Here is a 22,259-nt window from a genome sequence, read left to right as displayed (position 1 = left end):
GGAAGAAGAATGTCAAAAGGATCGTAGTTGGCGATGGTGGTTGAAAGGACCATAATCAGTGGGTGACAGAGGGCAGGAGGACCGTCGTTGGGCAAAGGAGGCCAAAAAGATCATAGTCAAGCGACGGTGGTCGGAAAGACTGTAGTCTGTGGGCAACGGAGGTCGAGAGATACTCTTGCGGTTGTCGACAAACGAGTGGAAGTACGTTAGTGATCGACGAACGGGCGAAGGTCTGACGATAGTCAGGAAGAACACCGATAGTGATCAACGAACGAGATGAAGTGCACTGGTAGTTGATGAACATGCGGAAGTCCGACAATGGCAGGGAAAAACTCTGGCGGTGCTTGGTGGTCGAGAAGAAGCTCCCAAATTCTTCCCTTCTCTTCCGCCTCTCTCCTCCCTCCAAGTAAAGAATGGGGGCATTTTTATGATTTTTTAAGAGTGACATGACTTGTAAAAATGCAGAGGATCAAAGTCAAGATGGGAGTGATTTGAATGGACGATTGATATTGATCCCTTTGATCGTGGATCATTTATTAAGCATTTGAATGTCTTAGTTACATAAGAATTCAATAATCTTGGACTCATTGGATTCTTCTCATCGAACCGTTGTATTCGACAATAAACATGTCATATTCGACGATTATTTGGTTATCCAATTAATGCTTTGAACCTTTGATTTCATCTCGGATTGAATCAAATTTGATGTCGTTGGGTTCTCCTTGAAATGTTCAATTCGACTATAAGTTTGATGAAATCGAAATTTAAATGGTCCCAGATTTAATTTCCAAAGCCGCAATCTCATATTTCCATCAAAATTTGTGCTAAATCTAGACATTTTTTTGTTGAAATATCAATATGAGATTTTAAATTATTTTCTCTTTTATCTCTCTTAGTACAAATATATATCTAGAAACTATTATTGAGAAATATAGCATTTTTCTAAAATTTTACGAGATGACAATGAGATAATTGAATTGTACAAGATCCTTGAATTTAGCATTTTTGGGGACCCGGTCTCCTCAGTTATTAATGAAACCAAAATGGGCAAAGCATCCAAGTACACCAAAGTGGTCCCATTCCCAGATCTGCCCTTGCAAATACGGAATTAATAAACATACGGCCATCAAAAGAATCATTATTTAAACCATCTACAAATATATGGATTTTAAATCATTTTAAATATTTATTTATTTATTTGCTTATTTATATAACTCATAATCGATAAAATTGAAGAAATATTCAGGATATTTATTTTCTTTAAAAATATGATTAAAAATTCCTTTCAAATGAAATTACTCTTGTTGTGTACATGGTTGTTTATATCATTAATGATGTTTTTAATCTTCAATTAGTAAGATATTTGTTGCACTTTAGCTGTATTTTTACTATGCTTTTGTAAAAACGCAGAAAATACTCAGCTAAAGTGCATTCATAATTGCATATTTGTTGCGCTTTTATTGAGTATTTGCAAAAGCACGGCGAAATGAGAGTAAAATGACAGCAAATCCGAACAATTCGTACCGTCCGATCTCCGCACAGAATAATTTCTCGTAATTGTGAGGTGGTGGAATCTCCGAATATAATTAATAACACGTTGCCATCATAGGATCCTGATGAAATTAGATTAACAGAGGTCATTTAGGTCACATACTGTCACTTAATATCTATAAAATATTTATTTTGCTACACTTCCAAAGAAATTCACATAATCAATCAAAAGAGAGTCCATTTTGTTATAGCAACCTAATAAAGTGTGTGAGAATTCAATGCTCCTTTATTTGAAAGGGACATTGAACCACCTATATAGATAAAAAGGGGTATGATTTATTTTTTTCTTTTGGGAGGTTTGGGGGCAAAAGTGTACAATTATAACTAATAGGAGTGAATACAAAATAACAATTTTTGTTAAAGCAATTATGGTGCTACAAATAAAATTGTTGAGATTACCACCATAATAAATAATAAAACGGATAAGAGTATGAGTGAGTCAAATCGAATCTTGAGCCCACTCATGCTCGACTCAATGAATAGCTCGCAAACTGAACTCAATGAGCTAACAAGTCATGCTTGAGCCAACATTAAAGTGTGTAAAGTCAATGAGCTCGCTAACTCGCGAGACAACTCATTTAAAAAATATAAATATAAAATATACTTTAGATAAATTTGTATTAAGAATTTTAAATATAAACTAATTAAAAATATTTAAAAATTATCTCGCTTTCTTATATTAAGTGATTATTTATTATCTTTATTCTAATTTCTCTCTTTTTTTTTTTTACTCTTTTATTATGAAATTTGCACGAATCATAATCATTTTTTCTCTTTCAAAATAAATAAGTCAACACAAACTCATAAAATAAAGCACAAGCTCAAGCTTTAACTTGATTAATTCATCAAACACAAGCTAGTGGTTACTCGAGTTCGACTCAACTCTTTTACACCCCCTAAAAACAATTAAATGAGATCAGGTGATAGGATAAATCACTGCAAAAATCATTATAAGTTGTAACTCTGGTGGAAGATAAGATTAGAGAGAGTCGTCTTAGATGGTTTGATCACATAAAATGACAACCTTCTAATGGCCCGGTTAAGACTTTAGAGGTATTATATTTGACTTGTGTTAAGAAAGGTAGATATAGACCTAAAAATGACTTGGTTAGAAAATATTAGAAATGATCTTTCTTTATTAGATTTAAACGAGAAATTGATTTTTAACACTATACAATGGAGAAAAATGATTCTTGTAACCGGCCCCACGTAATGGGACAAAAGCTTGAAGTTGTTGTTATTGTATAGTCGTATCATCCATCATAAAATCAAAAACAAAATATAGAAACCAAACTTGAGATCATCATTATCATCATTGGATTTATCCCAATTATAAAGGATATTTTTATGATGCTACAGATGAACACTAAGGCATAATAAGCATGAATGTTAGAAGTAGAAGTTCAAAGAGTCCAGACAAAGAAGCCCAGTTTATTCATCTGCATTAACCGGCTGTTCATTCAATTCCACCATTTTTTTTTCCAAGAACTCTAATGCGAAGCCTGCATTTTTAACGTGTTATTATTATTGATCATAACAGTATACAAAAGAAATACTGAAGTTGAAGGAACGTTGGGAAGTACCATTGTAACTAAAGCATCTATCACGTGATGATTCAACTCTTATAAATAAATAACATTAAGCTAAAAGATTCTTCCTAACAATGAAAACAACATAATGAAATTGTGTGCAACTTAAATATGCATGGCAAATAAACTTTAATGGAATTCAAAGAGTGATAGTATAGCAAACATTTCAATAATAATTGCAAGTGAAGATTGCATTCCATGCTTTAAAGTTTAGTGTTTTGTTAGAAGATTTCTCATTTATTTAACCAAAACCAATATTTGCGTTCAGTTCAAACTCTTAACTATCGAGATATTGTCCACTTTGATCTAAGAACCTCACGGTTTTGTATTGTTGGTGTGACTTCCCGGGAGATCATCTATCTCAGGATTTCTTCGGGATGAGCACGCTTGACTGTGGTGTTTCTTAGTAAAATTCTAACAATTACATCAAAAGTTGCGTCAATGTTTAAAAATTTAGTTTCGTAAAGGATTTCACATTGTCTACCTTGCCTTGCTTGCTCAATTATCTCAAATGATTGAAGTATGCAAAGATTGAAAGCATGCTTTTGTAGCTTTTATGACGTTTGATAATGGATTAAAGCAGATTGATCAGTGGGCGGTTTAATTGTTAGTAAGATGGGCTTGATGATGATTACGGAAACTCTTTTACTGATGTTTAATGCTGGAATGCACTAAATAAAAACATAATAATAGGTAATATTTCTATGTTAGTTACTAGCAACAACAAATGACTTCGGTTATTTGCATATTACCCTTACATTACTTGAACCCAATATTAAACTATGCTTATATCATGCATTTCGCCTTGCAGACCCGCATTAAATCAGTTCATTCCTCTTATTTCTTTGAGCACCCTTATCAAGTCTTTTACATCATTCCTGTAAGGTACTATATTTCATCACTTCTATCATATGGAACACATCAATGAAAGAAATTGTAAGTTTGGGGGCATTATCACAACTCTGCATTACTGTTTAACTACTTCTTACTAGCTGCTTTTAAAAAAAAAAAAATTCTTTTCTCGCAACAATTCAGCAACAACTACAAACAGTTCAAGCCACCCCAACTAACTACTCTTTTCAACCACCCTAAACTAACCTTAGGTATAGTTTGCCTTTGTTTGCATGGATGGATTCAAAGATCTTCACAACTGCTCATCTATCACATTTTTATAGCTTGTTCTTGAATTTTATTGCTTAAGAAATGATTGACTTCCAACCTTACTATTATCATCATTGCAAGATCCCATAAGCAACAATGAGAGTCTTCCTCCTCAGAATTGGATAACAAGCGTCCACCTCCCAGATATAATTTCTTCAATTCTTTGACAATTCCATGGCTTCTCCACCTCTCATCTGTAATTTGTAGTGCAACAGAAGTTGCAACCCTTTTGTGTAGTCAGCAACCGATAATATGACTTCCCCCATAGGAAGGTATGGTGTATATTGCTATGGGGGTAAGGAAGAAGCGTGGGAAGTAGTGCATGGCAGCAGCGCAAGGAATGTAATGGGGAGTGAATGTGCAATGTTGTAGCGGAGTTATGGAGCTTATGAAGTTGCGCAATGTAAGCATCGCAGTAGAAGAATCTTAATTAGAGGAGTTTGGAGCTCTGAAGGGTTGGTGGAAGGGTATGTAGTATTTGATTGGATTAGCGTGCTAAAGCAATTGTGCATGGCAATAACAGACCACGCTGATTGTATAAAAGAATTTTGAGACTAAGCAGCACCAATTCAACACTATGAAAAGGCTATATTAGCATTTTCTACTTCAAATGCCCTTAGAGGATACAGTGTAGAGGCAATTATACCACCTCATTTTAGTGGAGTAATTGATAATGATGAGTACATTAGTGATATTAATGGCTAAAAAGCGCATGGATTTTAAGTTTAATGTTTAAAGAAGTGTTCTAGAGTTTACAGTGGAATAGTGAAGGGTTTGGAGGAAAATAGTGATAGGAATACCAAGACTGATCCAAAATGCGCTAGGTTGAGTTGATTTGAAAGATTTCTTTGGAACAAAGGTTTTAGGAGGGGTTTAATGGCTGAAAATAACTATGTTATGGTTAGCTTAAAATAAGTACTTATAACTTGGAGTAGATGGTGGTTAGGTATGCTAGAATTTAAGTGGCTGTCAAGGAGTAGGGAATAAAACTAAGCCTTAGTATTCCCTGATTTGACCGAGTTATATGAGGGTGTGTGAAGTAATTGTGATGTAAAACAATGAAGATGAAACAAGAATTGCTTATACGAAATTAATAAAATGTGAAATTTGCTCGGCTAAACATAAACGGATGCGTATTCAAGTTAGATCTTAGGAAATTCCACGGAAGGCCCAAGTAATGACAAGTTATTACAATAGAGATTAATAGGAAACTTGCAAAATTACATCATCAAATAAATGAGTAGGGCAAATGGCATGTAACAAAATCCACAGTTTAAAATTAAGATCATTCACCTTGGGATCCCTCACTTACACTCTTGATAATGATCGGCTTAGCGGAAGAAGGTTGCAAGCAAGCTTAGGGATGCCACTAGTAGACACGTGAGGCCAAGGTGGCTAGTCGCCGGGGAAGGATCCAGAGTTGGAGGAACGGGTAGTCGTCCGGTGATCTTCCACTCTTCAAAAGATTTTTGTTCGTCGATGACTTCTGCTAAATGGGGGAGGATACGATCCACGTATTCCTTGATGGTGCCTTAGGCTCCAAATACAGGGGTCAAAGAATGGTGATCGGATGACGTCAATCTCCCATTGAGAATTAAGCATAAGCTTGTGATCAACTTCCGGATGGGTCATAAATGATCATGGAAGGGCTTGGGGTAGGGGTGTAAACGAGTCGAGTCGAGTTTTGGCACTATCGAGCTCGGCTCGTTAGTCGGAAAGTGAGCTCGAGCTCGGGTCGAGCTCAAAAGACGAGCTCGAACTCGAGCTCGTCACACTATTAACAAGCTCGAGCCGGCTCGCAAACTACTTGATTATGATTAGATTTTGCATTTTTCTCATTTTTTCCCGCCTAATTTTTCATTTTGCCTCTTGTCCTTTTGTATTTCAAAAAGTAGAAACACTAGGATTTGTTTTTAGCATGAACTTGCAACATTTTTTTTGGGAAAAGTAATTAATAGTTTTTTATTCATACTTTCTTAAAACTTCTCTCCTATATTAATGAAGATGAGGTTAGGTTGTACTATCATATCAGAAGTCCTGTCATATAGGCCGAAATAGGTATATTTTTATTGAATAGCCATCCTTTTTTTTAAACTATGCCCAAACTCCTCTGAGCAGATTTATTTTTTTTTAACTAAAAATATGTTAGCTAATTAATCTAATTAATTAAATAATTTCGAGCCGGCTCGCGAGCTCACGAGCCAAGCTTGAACCAGCTCGAACTCGAGCTCGTTTAATAAACAAGCTCGAGTTTGAGCTCGAGCTCGAGCTCGTTAACGAGTCGAGTTCGAGCCGGCTCGGCTCACTTACACCCCTAGCTTGGGGTGTTGTGGTGGGAGAGCCGCCACTTGGGAGGGGTGGCCAAGAGGAAGAGGAGAGAGGTGGGTGGGCTCGGGTTGGAGGAGGTGGAGAAGGGGGCGGCTAGGACTAGGTTAGGGTTAGGAAGAATTAATAGAGACTGAAATTAATTTCAGATTAAGTGAATTTGGAGGGAAAGAAAGTGAATTTGATTTCAAATTCAAATTGGAGTTGGGCTTGAGAGGGAAATCTATGTGGAGCCCAAGCATGGGGCTGGCAGTAATAAGAGAGAGGGAGGGATTGTGGGGAGGGATTCAAGAGCTTCCAAAACAAGTTATGTAAATTAGGAAAGGAATTATCATATCCAATCTAATGGAAATTCAAATTGGATTTAGATTTATTCGCTTTCCTAATTTGGAATTCCAAATAAGGAAAGTATTTAAAATTTGAATTTCAAATAATTAGAATCATTTCCCTCTTTTTTGGTTTAATTTAGGAAAGCACTTAAGGTGAGAGAAATCATCACAATGATGGGGAGTGTGGAGTTGGCTGGCGGCATGGTGGGAAAAAGGGAAAATTGGATCGGGTGGAGGGGGAGAAGCCTTAGGCCGGCAGGTGGAGGTGGGGTTTGGTGGTGGTGTTGACGTAAGGCGGGGAGGTGGTGATGTGCTGTCGGATAGGGAGGAGGGAGGGGAGCTCGGGTGGTGGAAAATGGGGGAGAAGAAGAAAAGATAGAGGAAAACCAAGAGCTCACCCGCAGGGGTTGTTGGGTACTTCGATTGAGCCTCTCCTAGGCTTCACCACTATCTCTTGAACTCACAAAGAGATCCAAAAATAAAAGCTGAAATTTTCATATCAATAATCATTAACTAGTACAATGCAAGAGGCCTCCTATAAATAGGCCCAAATGAAAGAAAATAGAAAAGATTAAATTGCCCTCAGACTACAACATAGACTCAATTCCTCATAGGGGTAAAACGGGAAACATAAAACAAAAAATACATAAAAAATACAAGCTCTGAATCTTAGCCTTTGACCAACGACTATGTCAACGATACACATGTCGAAATCTCTGACTGATGTCCTCATCAAATTGTGAGAGCTTGGGTGAGGGGAAGTTGATCTTGGAGAATTTTTAGGATATTAAAGAAAATATGAGGATGATTTAAGTAGGTGTTTAAATAGGTAGAAAGTAAAAATATAGAAATAAATAAGATAAGTATCAAAATCTCACCAAATATTAGAAAAACTTCAGGCCACCAAGCACCAAATAAAAATGAAGAGTATTTCTCCGCTAAAGTATTTCATTCAACAAAAAAAAAAAATATAAGCATTACAATACTCTTACACAAACACATCTAGACGAAAAAAAATAGAGAGAGAGAGAAAAAAAGGATTTGGTGGCCATTAATCAAGAGAGAAATTTAACGACTTACTGTTATTACTTCAATTTTAAATCGTATTATGATTAGTCATATAAGTTTATAGGTGAAATATAAAAATATAAATTAATAAAATATAAACTAAAATAAAAATATTCTAATTTATGAGCTCTTTATTAGGCTCTTGAATGAGTTCTTGTAGTTAGCTCTTTTCTTTTTCTTTTTTTTTCTGGGGTTTTAAAATCTACTCTTGTAATTGAGCTTTTAATTGATTATATTGATCAACATGATATGCTACATCAACACCTTCGAGCTCAATTGAACTCTATTTTATACTATTTAAAAAAAAAATAATCTTCTACCAATTATGGGGCTAAAGTCACCAAATCAGAGCGAGTAAATCATGTCATCAACAGGTGGCTCATTCTTCAAATGAACTAGGAAATGAGGATCAGCGGTTGAGTTAATGGATGCTTCCTTAGTAATGATACAATCGACTTCTGAAAATAAAAGATTCTGCAAAAGGGGAACTACATCTCCTATCAAAGGGTCAGACAAAATAAATAGATGTTTGGTAGATCTCTAATATGATATAATATCTTCAATAGTAATAATATGTTAAATTAGCATATCAAAAAGATCTAATTTTTTTAAAAATTTTGAAGGGACAACAAACCCTTATATATAGCTTCTCAAACTTAGAGATGTGGTACCACTCATGGGGATGCAAATCAAAACATAGTCACCTTCATTAAATTATTTTGTTAACCTATTACAGTTTTCCCTATAACCGTATTTGTTATTATTTGAAGTGATTTGCTTTCCTACAATGCCATAGAGGCTAGATAAATCTTGGGCAAATGAGAATGTCGAATTAGAAAATGCATGTGACGTTGACTACATCAATTAATCGTCTGAGGATCTGACTACATAATGTTTTAAAAAGTGAAGTCTTGATTGTTTAGTAATGTTGTACGCAAATTCAAAGGTAGGCAAATCCAAATCCCAATTTCTTAAACTTTCCTTACCATACATCTAAGTGAAGCTCATAATATTCGGTTTACTACTTTAGTTTGTCTATTAGTTTAAGGATGAAATGCAAATAAAAATTTTAATCTGGCCTCAAATAATTTTTATAAAGTCTTCCACAAGCACGAAACAAACATAACACAATCTGAGATTATAGTTAAAGGAAAGTCATATAAACATACAATTTAAAAAAAACTAGCAATATAAGAACATTATTATTTTGGAACTGGATAGTAAATGGGCCATTTTTTAGAACCAATCCACAATCATAAAAAACTATCGTGATCACGAGCCATTTAGGTAATCTCAAAATAAAATTCATTAAGAGGCCTTCCAATGTCTTTTAGAAACAAATGAGTCAATGTATTGTCAAGCCTTCTGCTTGGTGATTTTAGCAAATTTGCAGCTTAAGAATTGGGCCACTAATTTTAGGATAATCTCATTTTAGTGAAGGCAAACAAAATCTATTCTCAATCAAACTGATGATTTTATCCATTCCAAAATAATCAACAATTCCTCTGGAAAAGAGTTTAATGATAAGAAATTCCCTAAGAAAAGAGTTGCATTAGATAATCGATAACCAGCGTAAAATTTGTCTAATAATTAGGACTAAATTTTACCAAAACATAAAAAAATGACTCTTTTGTGTTTACTTTATAACATATCAAACATCTTTCGAGTAATTTGAATATAATGTGCTAAGAATACAAAATCCCATTGATTGATAACTTGGCAAAATTAAGAAAAGAATCAATAAAATCAGCTCAACCATCATGAAGGGATTGATTACCCATTTAGTCCATTAATGTATGCCTACATGTGGCGAAGACAAGAAAAGAATGCCTGCTCTCACAGATTGCTGACTTAGAAAGGTATTTGGTGCTAAAATAGAATTTATCTATTTGGATTTTATTATGTATGTTCGTCAGTCATTCAATGCAATTATTTATCTCCATATGAATTATATAATTTCTTAATTGTCATAGGCTTAATTTATGTATAAATTTCCATGTGCTGTATAAACAATCCGAGCTTTTTAGCAACTTCTTTTTTTCTATATAGTAACAAAGACAGGTTAGGATCATCTTTCCATTTTTTCCCCTCTCATTCATTCTTTTTTTGCTCGTATTATCTATTTTTTTAGACTTTCCGTCAAAAGTGTCAACCACCATGAATGGTGAAAATCAGACTAAACGAGAATTACATGGATTACAAACCTAGTATCATTTGAATGCAAGAAGCTATCTAAAGTAATCTAAAATAATGAAGGCCTTGGTAAAAGGAAGGAGAAAAATTCATCATCTTGTAGATTGCATTATAATATCATGATTATGAACGACCATGATGCCTGAAATCAACGAACCATAAATATCATCTATGAAATCAAAATAAAGCTCTAAACAACCAAGTCTAGTAACCTCTCTGTAGTTGTATATTTTAATGCACTGAAAGTCTATTGGCTAGAACTAGATAATACCAAAATTCTAGATAAAGTATAGTGATGATGCTATGGTTTCCAAATAATTTGCAGAAGATAAAAGTATTTCAAATTCTTACCATACCAAATAATGAATTCGATCAAATTCAAATTTAAATCTTAAATATAGAGAACTTACCACCTGTAAATGAGGTCTTCACACTCATACTAACAATGGAAGGAAGAATTATGATAATGTTCAACACTCCCAACTTTGAAACATAGACCAAAACAATCACAAAAACCCAAAGTGCGAGACTTGCTGACACTGAATCTTCTCAAGGACTAAAGACTTTTTCCCGAAACTAACATGTGCAATCACAGTGAGAAAAAAAAAAGCATATAAAAAAATGCTGGAAATCCCACAGAAATCCCCAAGACGATGGTTGAGATAAAGAAGGCCAATCAAAAGGGCAAGCTCATTTCATTGAACCAGGATGGCTCAAATCAAAAGAAATTTCTTCATGTCTCTCTTATATTTTTAATGCTTCAAGTGATTCTCCTAGGGCTGATATCATAGATTCGGGAATGAACAATCACATGGCAAGTGTTACCAATATTTTGCAAACCTACAAACAGTATCTCAATAATAGAAAAATAAAAGTAGCTAATAGCTCCCCAACCACTATTGCATATCAAGAGAATAATCCTCGTTCTCATGCATTCACTCTCAACAGTGTACTACATATTCGTAACATAATAATAAAATTTTCGTCTATTCCCTAAACTCACCAAAGATCATAATTATAAGGTGACATATTTTTATTAAGGGAGTTTTACATACATACCACTTAATACTATTCTATTTACATATTTAACACTTAAAACTTTAATATTACATAAATACCACCCATAGTTCATTTTATACCAAATATGAGTGGTAGAAATGAAATATATTAGTGGTAGGAAAGAAATATAAGTGGTATATTTGATATTAAAATAATATAGGGTGGTATGCATGTAATATTAAAGTTTTAGGTGTTAGATATGTAAATAGGATGTTATAAAGTGGTATGTATGTAAATTTTCCTTTTATTAATTGTTGTGTCCTTCAGTGCCTCATTACAGGAAGACGATTGAGCAAGCTAGAAAAAATGGTGGGCTATACCAACTTGAAGATAACAATCAATTATCATGCTCCTTCATGCCTACTCTTGATAAAGACATCATTTGGGACTATCCTTACAAAGTAGGTCATCTTTCCTTCAAAATCCTATAGTGTATATTTCATTCTCTTCTTCTAAATGTTAACATTGAAAATTTTCATTATAAGACTTGGGAAATTGCCAAACATCATAATAGAATTTCATTCCTTGAAAGTGAAATTAGATCATCTACTCCTTTCATGATAATTTACTCTAATATTTGGAAACTTTTAAAAAAAATTTAACATTTTTGGAGCTAAAGGTTTAACATATTTAATGATAATTGCACTCATATGATATGAGTATTTCTTATCAACGAAAAATTTGATATTAGCTATATTCTTCCAATCCTTATCATTATGATAAAAAATCAATTTGATGTGAGCATTACAAAAAGAAAGATTGATAATACTCAATGTTATTATAATCATACATTATCTTATTTTGTCAAATGAAGATATTATTAACCATTCCTCTTGTTATGGCACTCCTATACCAAAATAGGGTGGCAAGAAGAAAAAATTGGTACCTACTAGAAATAACAAAGACTCTTCTCTTCCAAAATAAAATTCCCAAAGGAAATTGGGGAGAAGTCATCTTAACCTGCACATATCTAATTAAAGTCATCCTAACCTGCACATATCAAATAAATAAAATACCCTCAAGTGTGATTGATTTCAAAAGTCCCATAAACTTTCTTGCAAAATTTTCTCACACTAATTATTTTTTCTCAAAACCTCCTCAGAAGATCTTTTTGTTGTCATATGTTCACATCACAAAAAACATTGGAGTAAGCTTGATCTTAGAGCAATTAAGTATGTCTTTTTGGGATCTATCCACTCAAAAAGAATACAAGTATTATCTTCTGAATGCCAAAAAAATTTCTGATGTGATACGTACATGCGAAGATGAACTAATTAATGAATTTGCACGCTTAATTCTATAGAGAACAAATAATTATATCTTCATAATAATTTGAACGACGAGATAAAACATTAAGAGCGGTAAAACGAGCTTAGGCTAAGTCACACGCGTAAAAGTTAAGGGAAGAAAAATTTAATGAACTTAGTATCTTATTTCTTGATAACCTAGCTATAGAAATGCAAGAAAACACATTTCTTCTATCACTAAATCTCTTCAGGTCTATAAAAAAGGACAAATCCCATCCAAAGCCTTCAATAAGCTCAAGACTCGAAATCATTTTGAGATAATTCCGATAACAATGATCAACTCATTACCACACATTCTATTATTTACTTTATAACCCAATACACCGGCTTTCAAAAAATTCCACCTATATATAAAGCTTTCATTAAAGCATTAGCACCAGTACCATTAAAACTTCATAAATCCTATTTCAAGTATTAAAAATTAAGAATTGGACATGAGAGAAAGATAAATGCCCTAAAAAAATTACACCTAACAGATTGTTGAGCTACCAAAAGGAGAAAAAATGTAAAATGCAAATGGGATATACTCAATTCAATGAAGTAGAATGCCAAGAAACTTTTTTTCATGTTGCTTAAATGTATAGAATTCGCACACTAGTTTCTTTAGCTACAAACTGTGGTTGGTCCATGCAACAACATGATGTGAAAAATGCCTTCTTATATGAGGAGAAGATGTTTATATAGATTCTCCACAAGAATTCCAAAGCTATTTCACTAAATGTGTGTATTGAAAAATGTACTATATAGTCTTAACCAATACCCAAGAGTATAATTTGATAGATTTACAAAAGCAATATATAGAATGGGATATAAAGAGTCAAGGACACCATATAAGTCTCTTCATAAAATATTCAACTTGTGTAAACTTAATTTTTGTTGTATATACTGATGAGATAATTATTATTGGTAATAACAATGAATGAAAGGAATTACTTCGAAGCTGTTTGGTTGGAAGAAAAGAGAATGCAAAGTAATGTAACTGCATTACTTTTTCACTTTTTGGTGTTTGGTTGGATGAAAAGAAAATCCAAGGTAAAGTAAATTAAATGCACTGTAATCCATTTTAGTTCATTAAGTATTCTTGTCCAATTTCGGCGAGAACGTTTTACATTGCTCAAGTGCTTCCTTGACCACCCACGGCGGCCACCGTTTCCACTACGACCTGCCATCCAACACCTGCCACCATTGTTTATTTCTCTCCTTAAATTATATATTTTTTCTAATTGCTAAAGACATCATTTGTGTATAAGTACCAATGGAATGAATAAACAATCCACGCTTTCTACCTACTCTTCTTTTTTATGTATTGCATTTATTTTACTTTGTATTCTCAAAATACATGCAACATGAATACATCTATACTACTATATAAAAAGTGGCTTGGGATTCCACCCATAGCAAATCCTGATCATTTATTTATAAATTTTAAATTAATCTACACCGTTCATTTTAGAACGCTTTCCTATTCGGTTCCAATAGCTCAGCATTCTCACTGTTGAGCAGTTAAAAAAAATTAATATTTTCACCCTTCCATTTCAACGACATCCTTTCGTTGTCCAAAGCTTCTGGCTTCTTCAATTAACTGCATGTATGAATGTGTCGAACGCACTTCTCATCTTCAGCCAAACGTTTCTTCTTCACAACCGAGCGTTTCTTTTTTTTTTTTTCCGGCATCCGCGCGTTTCTTTCTCTTCACAGCCGAATGATTTTATCAGTTTTCCCTCCATGCGTTTCTTTTTCTTCACAGCTTATTTATGCTTTCACGAATGGCACTTGAAATATTAAAAAAAAATCATCAAAATATCGCCATAGCCGAACGCTCGGATTATAAAAGTCTGGTTTCTTTAACTTTCCCTCAGAATCGAATACAGCTTCTCCCTCTCGCTCATGCCTGATTCTACTCTTCTCCTTCTCACCGAACGTGTACTTTTTTTTCTTCCCCGAACGTTGAGTTGAGCAAAAGGGAGGAGATGGGCACGTTTGGTACGACGCAATTCTACAATTTTCCAGTTTGACACCAGCGCGGCCGGCAGATCCGTGCAGCCTGAGGGAGTCGGCGGCGTTCAGAAACCCAAAAAAGATCTCCTCGAGCACGATCGGAAGCATCAGATCTAACTGTGCCCTCTCGTACTTCAGGACGCTCTAGCTGACAAGGGCTATACCGATGCTGAGATTGCTGAGAAGATCGAGGAGGCGAAGGTGTTGGAGGTGGAATTGGTTGCATCTGCTTCTACTGCTTCCAGCCACCCTCCATTAAGCAAGAGATTTGTTAATATCTCATATATGTTCTTAGGGATTATGTTATTAGATTCTTGAAATTTCCCGATACGCTAATCTTTTTAGCGGTTTGGATACAGTATTTATATGGGATTTGGAATGAATTTAAGGAAAATCGATCTAAGTAGATTTTTCTTGAATCCTGGATTTAGCAAATCCGGCCAATAGCAGGATGTAAGGGATTTGAAGGTGTAGGAATTAAGGATGAGGTAAATCCTGTTACTTGCATTCAAACAATTGCGAGGATTTAACTCTGATTAAAGATATTGAAAACCAAATAACTTTTGGTGATAAGCATGATTTAACTCAAGTATATTTTAGTAAATCTGGTACATTTGGATATAGTCAATCTTGCGGCTGTTAAATCCTGTAAACTAATTTTCATGACAACATATATATCTGGCAAAATCCTCATAAATTATTTGATTATTATTTTCAAGATTTAAGATTAAAATTAAATTTTTAGGTGATTTGATTTGAAGAGGTTGATTGATGTGTAATTTAGAAGTTAATATTTTATACTAAGATAATTAGAAAGTAAAGAAGGGTTTACTTAGTTGCTTTAATGGTTGGCTAATTTTTTCTTTAAACTGATTAATCATATTGTTGATTATATATTCTTAAAGTTAACTGGGATATAATTAATTCTAATTAGGATAAAATGAAGAATAGAAGGTAAAGTTGATGGGCTGATGAGGATCTATGCCATCAGAGTTGACAACGAGCTAGAAAGAAGAAGAAACTATAGATGACATGCTTAAGGATTTACTAAATCCTGCTTCTTCCAAGATTTGCTAAATCCTAAATTTGACGTATAACAACGAGAAAATAGGATTTTAAGAACTATAAACATGTTTGGCAAGATTGGCCAAATTTTGGTTAAATCTTGCAACCAAAGAACCCCTTGAGGTTTACAAAATCCTGGTATAAGATCTACGAAATTATACTTAAATCAGTCATGCTTCTAAACAACCCTAAATTAAATTTAAAGTATTAGATAGTGTTATCTGTCAGATTTTGCTTGACTGCCCGCCATCTAAGCATATTCTATTGCTCATTGTGATGACATGAGTGCATGGTAGAGTATTGATATCCTTTCACATCAGTGACAAAATCGACTATGTTTGTTTTAATGATGCACTTTGCAATTATTACAATTTGAACTAGCGCTCTCGTATTGGTAGGTTGGAACTGAAGTCACATAATTTTTTATCAACTACTTTGATTTCAGTTGATTCAATTTCAGCAACTCAATATAAAATTGATGGATGGGATTAGTAATTGCATCTGTTCACTAATAAGGGTAATTGGGAAGAATCTTTATTACATTAAGTATGGTACTGATTGACTTGGAAGCTCTTCCACTATTTTGAAGTTGTGATGCTTGAGAATTTAAGATTAGAAAGCTTGGTATCTATTCATTCATTATTTCTTTTCAATTATGTTTTTACAGGTTTTTCCAGACACGAACATCAAATTGCTGCACATAAAGAGAAGCAGACGGAAACTATGAGAGAAGCCTTGAAAATTCAGGGTAAAAACTACATTGAGTTTATCACCCCCACAATGCATAAACACAAGCTGGAAAGGGATGATAGCTTAGATAGTGGATTTTAGTATTTTGATAATGATGATAGTGGATGAGTATGCTGCTAACAATCTTTTGCAATGCATGGATTCTAATAAAGTTTGCATATCTAAGTCAAAGTCTCATACTGATGAATTTCTCTTATAACACAGATTAAAGATGATTATACACTAAATTTCTTTGAAACAATTATAGTCGACTTCCTGAGTGGTGCAACAAAGTAGATATTGAAGCTTTCTTTCTGTCAGATTAAAGGAAGATACAGTCTGTAGCTACCTGGATACAATACTATGCTGCCATATCCTCACATGAATGAGAAATATCCATCACTGCCACCAGACTATGACATGCCGAGCTATTGTTGAAGCTGTTGTTGTTCATACTACAATTATACATCATTCTTAGTTTAGTTTGGCTTTCGGTAAATCTTTTAGTTATATTTTATCTCTTAAGATTTGCTTGATCGTTTAAGATATTTGGTTCATACGGATCTCACAGTAGAATAATTAGCTTCTGTAAATAACTTAATGGTATCATCTATTTGGATGTTGATAAAGTTGTGTTTGATTTTCATATAATGATTTCGTATTTTAATTTTTTGATAGATAAAGATTGATATAGCATGTCATAAATTCATTTAAAGTTTTATTATATCGTTCTTTATTTTTAAAATTTTTATTGACGTGCATCATGTGCACGTGCATTTATACTAGTACAACTAAAAAACCTCTTAAAGACTATTTTTCTCTCACCAATACGTGTACTTTCATCTTGTGAGCTACACATTAATTAATTATTCATTGTTAAAAAGAAAACCGAGTAATTAATTCAATTGATTATCAATGATTTATTCTCCCTCCTTTTGAAATTGGTTTAAAAAATAAAGTACATATATGATGATGACATCAACAAGAGATTTTGACGTCTATCATAGGAGGAATCGAAGATCGAGGGCTACGATTATGAGTCTTTATTTATGATGGATTTTATGTATTTCTTATGCTTATGTTTGTACCCCTATGCGGGATTAGTTTGTGGTGTAGCCGTGAGAAAATTTTAGTCTTTGAGTCTCTTTTATTTTAAGACCTATATATGGAGGCCTTCATTATTGTAAAAGGATGATGATTATTATGAAATTATTTTCTCCACTTGTGTCTTGGTGAGTCTTGAGAGAGTTGAAGTCCTTAGGTGAGGGCAACATATCACCCGTCAGCCGCAGAAAGCATCCGGGCTCACGGTCCATATCCTCCTTCCTCCCCAAATCGCAGGCCACCCCTCTTTTCCCTCCAAGCCGCCGGTCATCTTCCCCCCTCCCCACCAAATCGCCGGCTCTGAGCCCCAAAACAGCCGGCCCTAGCCCCACCTAGCCCAAGCCCCACCTTCTCCCATAGCCGACGGCCTTCCTCTCCAAACCCTAGCCACCGATCACCCCTTTCCCTCCTAAATTTACTATTTTCCTAAAGTATTTCATTATTAATTTGGAAGGTTTTTGAATTCAAATTCAAATAAATTTGAAATTCAAATGAATTTGAAATTCAAATTCTTTCCTGAATGATATAACTTATTTTAGGAAATCCACCCAAGTATTGAAAATTTGAAATTAAAAAGGATTTGATTTTAAATCCACATTCAATGTATGTGGACGCATTCAACGTATGTGGACAAATTCAACGTATGAGGACTCCTTCCCATTTTCCCTCCTTTTGGCGGACCCCCCTCTCCCTCTCTTTTTAATTGCTTCGTTCCCAATTGGGAGCTCCAATTAAGGAGCCAATTGGCCGCCCCTCTCTCCCTCTCTTTTGGAAATTCAAAATTTGAATTCCCTCCTCTCTCTCTTGTCATTAACTCCACCAATTAATAACAATAATTTTTGGAGCTAATTATTACATCCTAACCTCTCTTGAACCCCTCCTCTCATCTTTCTCCATACAAGTCGCCGCCCACCCTAGCCCCCTCCCGAAATTGGAGAAACTTTCACTCTCCATGGATGACCGACCCCAAGCATGATCATGGGTTCGTCTTCGATCCTCAAGGACAAGTGGATGCTCATAGGTTGCCCTTCTTCGACATCAATTTTGAGATTGACCACACCGTCGAAGACTACATCAATTGGATCTTCTTTTTCTTGATAACCGCCATTGACGAGCATCAACTTCCCGTTCAGTGGCAAATCCTCCAACACCCACCTGCAACCTCCTCTCTGAATAACTCTTCATTGAGCAATACTGTAAATGCATGCTTTCTTGTAGTGGCGTCGTTAGTATTGTATAAATTATTCTTCCGCTGAAATACCCATGAGTGTAAGCGAGGGAAACTCAAGGCGACCGTTCAAATTTTTAACTGACGGATTCTTGTGATTGACAAATTAAGCATTTAATATTTTTCGTTCTTATTTTAATTTCTCCCTACTTTTTATTGTAATTGCATGCTATTATAAGATCTTTAATTGAGACATCCTAGAATCTAATCTTGTAAAACATTAAGTTTTAATTAGCAAGCTTGTTAATTTTTTTTATAATATCCACGCAATTCCTGCAACTGTTTTATGTTTTACTTCAATATATCTGAGCAATCAGGTACTCATCTAGTTCTCCATATGTTAAATCAATTTGTCAAGAAGCAATTAAAATGATGAAAGAGGAAAGAATGATTGTGATATTTTTGACATGAATACAATCAACCATATGTGAAACCAAAAAGAAATGGTTGTGAGAGCTTCACAATGGTGGTCATCTACTTTTTCCTCGAATCCATTGAAGCACACAAATGTGGATCTATCTCAATTAATTTATCAGCTGAAATGATGACCCCTCAAAAAGAGAGATCGGTTGATGGAATTCCATTTAGGGTTCACTTGGTTGTTTTAAGTTAGAAATCTTTTTTATTAAGTATGAAGTTTGTCAAAACCATAATTTGGTTGGATGTAAATAGACACCAAAATTGATTTCAAATTCCATAAACCTTCTTAAAAGTCCAAAAATGATTTCATTTTCATAATCAAATGTGTAAAAAAAAAAAAAACATTTTCTAAAGAGAAAATCATCAAAATGAACCCCAAAGTTTGTAGGCATGTTCATTTTAGTCTCAAACTTTTTCATGTATTCAATTTAATCTCTCAACTCATTAAATCTAAATAATTTTGGCATTTTCATCAGCTTTCCCATTTGCAATGAATGTTAACCTATGATAGGTTGCTTTCCATGAGGGTACTTTAGACTTCTTAGGGTAAATAAATGCCCTAAGTGACTCTATAGTGCCTAAGTGAACTGGCCATAATGGAAAGACAATTTGAGAAAGCCTAAGCTTCTTCTGGATGAGATATTGCTTGCAAGAACAGAGAGCATTTGTTGATAAAAAGTTGAGCCTAGGGCAAAACTTACTCCTTCGTGAATTTGAGGTTGGCGACAACTAATGAGTGAAGAAAATGGGTTCAATTTACTGAATTGAAGTTGTAGTCGATGGCAAACTGGCGCCCCAAAATCATTCTTTGATGGGTTATTGGAGTTGTTATGCTTGTAGATACAAAAACTTTAGTGGTCATGAACCCGGAAAGGACATTTACAATTTAGAGAGCAGAACGCATATGACGAACATGACAAAGGGGAAATCATCCAGAAGTTGTCTTTGACAATTAGCGACACCAAAACATCAATAGGAAACCTCATCAGTACTCAACAGCTTATAAGTTGGAGATAATTTGGGAAAATTTCTACACCATACAGTAAGTCTCTTTGGCATTATGCTTTTTATATTAGAAAAAAGGCGAGCTTTTCACAATTTACTAGGGATTTATAGCGTGTTTATGACCACATTATTCTGCATTTGATTGTTCTAAATTATCGTCAAGTTTACCATTCTCTTTACAAATTGGATTTCATCACAAAGCATAAGAACACAATTTAGAAATGAAATAGTTGGTAAGTTGAGTAGGGGACATTAGGAATGATAATGAGAGTCTATATGATATAATTCTAAAATGGCTTGAAGAACCGAGTTTATCATAGCAATTTGGTGATTTAATATAAAAATTATTTGGAAACAAAAAGAGATAATGGTGGCGCTATAGAGGTAAATAAGAATAGTAACGATGATGATGATAAAGGCAATTATTAATATGATGAACAGAAAATTATTATAAAATTTTAATAAATAATCAATATGAGGTGGGACTTTTTTTTTTAGAAAAGATTGGAGATCCTTCTACTGGGTTCACAAGTACTCAAGATAAGAGCAACAAAATGATTATTGATAGCAATAAATACACTGATGAAATTTTGATGAGAAAATATAGTGTATGGACTCTAGTGATGATGCAAAAGCGTATGATAGTGATAAGAATAATAAGGTGAAGCGCCCTGTCATCAAACTTAAGTCAGATATTGATAATCCTAATCTTTAAATAGGTATGCTCCTTGGCACAAAAGAGGGTTTCAACTTTCAAAAAAGTTGTACAAAATATGTCAATTTTACAGGGATAAATATTGAAATTTATGAAAAATGAAAAGGTGCAAAACTCATATGTAGAAGACTTAACCGTCCATACTTCAGATCTGTTTCCAAGCATATGGGAGACAACTCAAGGGAGATTAGATCATCATAGGAGCATTCTTGTTCATGACATTATCATAATAAGTTCTTAAACTCTTCACTCATAGCTAAGAAATTTGTGAACAAGACTAGGGTAAATCAAAAGTTGATCGATGAGGTTTTTGGGAGGAAAGGGATGGATGAATTAAAGTTTCAAGTATTCAAATCACAAGAAGAAAGGCTGTGCAAAAGGCACTTAATTGGTTCAGCTAAAACAAGATGACCAATTCAAACAATTATAAAATTATAGCCTTGAAATTGCAAAGAAAAAACCACGGTACACTATTTCTATTCAAACTAGCAAAGGGCTGGAATCAAAGGTAGGAAAGCATTTGTTAGGTACTTAGGTTACATATTTATTTTGGTGTCAAGGCAAAAGTTGTAGACAAGTTGCCCGGGTGAATGTATGTTTTTTAAATGGCCAGTAAAGGGGTAACTCTTAGCAGTAGTTACACTAGACAGAAAAAGCTTCCCTATTGCATGGTTAGTAGTCGGAGAAAAAAGAACTAGGGCTAGTTTTTAGGTCTGCTTGGTACAGATCTGGACATATTTGAAAATCAGCATGGTTCCGCCTTCACATTAGACAAATTGAAAACTTGCATTTGAAAAAGTTTTCCCTACTGTTACTAATAGATTTTGTGTGACATCTACGTTAAAACTCAAAGTGATCGTGTTCAAGGAATAGGTATTAAAAGATGCCTTACAGGTCGGTAGCTGCAAGATCAACAACAATAAAATAACTGACATATAGGATGGATGAAATAAAAATCTCCATGTAAAGGCATTTCAATTGTTAAATGACAAGCACTCAATTGAATAGTCATGGTGAGATTTCAATTGTATCTTAGTGTATAACAACAACAACAACATCAAGCCTTTGTCCCACTACGTGGGGTTGGCTACATGAATCCTTTTTCGCCATTGTGTCCGGTTAAAAGTCAAATTCTCATTTAAATCTAATAAAGAAAGATCATTTCTAATATTTTCTAACCAAGTCTTTTTAGTTCTACCTCGACCTTTCTTAACATAAGTCAAATCTAATACCTCAACTTTCCTAACTGGGTCATCGAAAGGCCTTCGTTTAATGTGACCAAACCATCTAAGGCGGCTCTCTCTAATCTTATCTTCCATTGGAGCTACTCCAACCTTTCACGTATATGCTCATTTCGTATCCTATCTCTAAGGGTCAAGCCACTCATCCACCAAAGCATCATCATCTCTGCAA

The 22,259-nt window shown here is 34.3% G+C and overlaps 1 protein-coding gene across 1 annotated transcript in view; it reads right to left on the bottom strand.

Moving 5' to 3' along the window:
* Positions 1–2,833: 2,833 nt before the first annotated feature.
* Positions 2,834–22,259, bottom strand: part of LOC110099103 (NADH dehydrogenase [ubiquinone] 1 beta subcomplex subunit 2) — a gene marked incomplete at its 5' end in the record, with an annotated part of 21,603 nt that continues 2,177 nt past the window's right edge. The window contains 1 exon segment of the mRNA XM_020826147.1: positions 2,834–3,053. Coding sequence (XP_020681806.1) covers positions 3,042–3,053 — 12 coding nt within the window.

This window comes from Dendrobium catenatum, unplaced genomic scaffold, assembly GCF_001605985.2.
Source record: "Dendrobium catenatum unplaced genomic scaffold, ASM160598v2 fragScaff_scaffold_264, whole genome shotgun sequence".
Taxonomy (NCBI): Eukaryota; Viridiplantae; Streptophyta; class Magnoliopsida; order Asparagales; family Orchidaceae; genus Dendrobium; species Dendrobium catenatum.
This window is presented reverse-complemented; position numbering and strand designations above follow the sequence as displayed.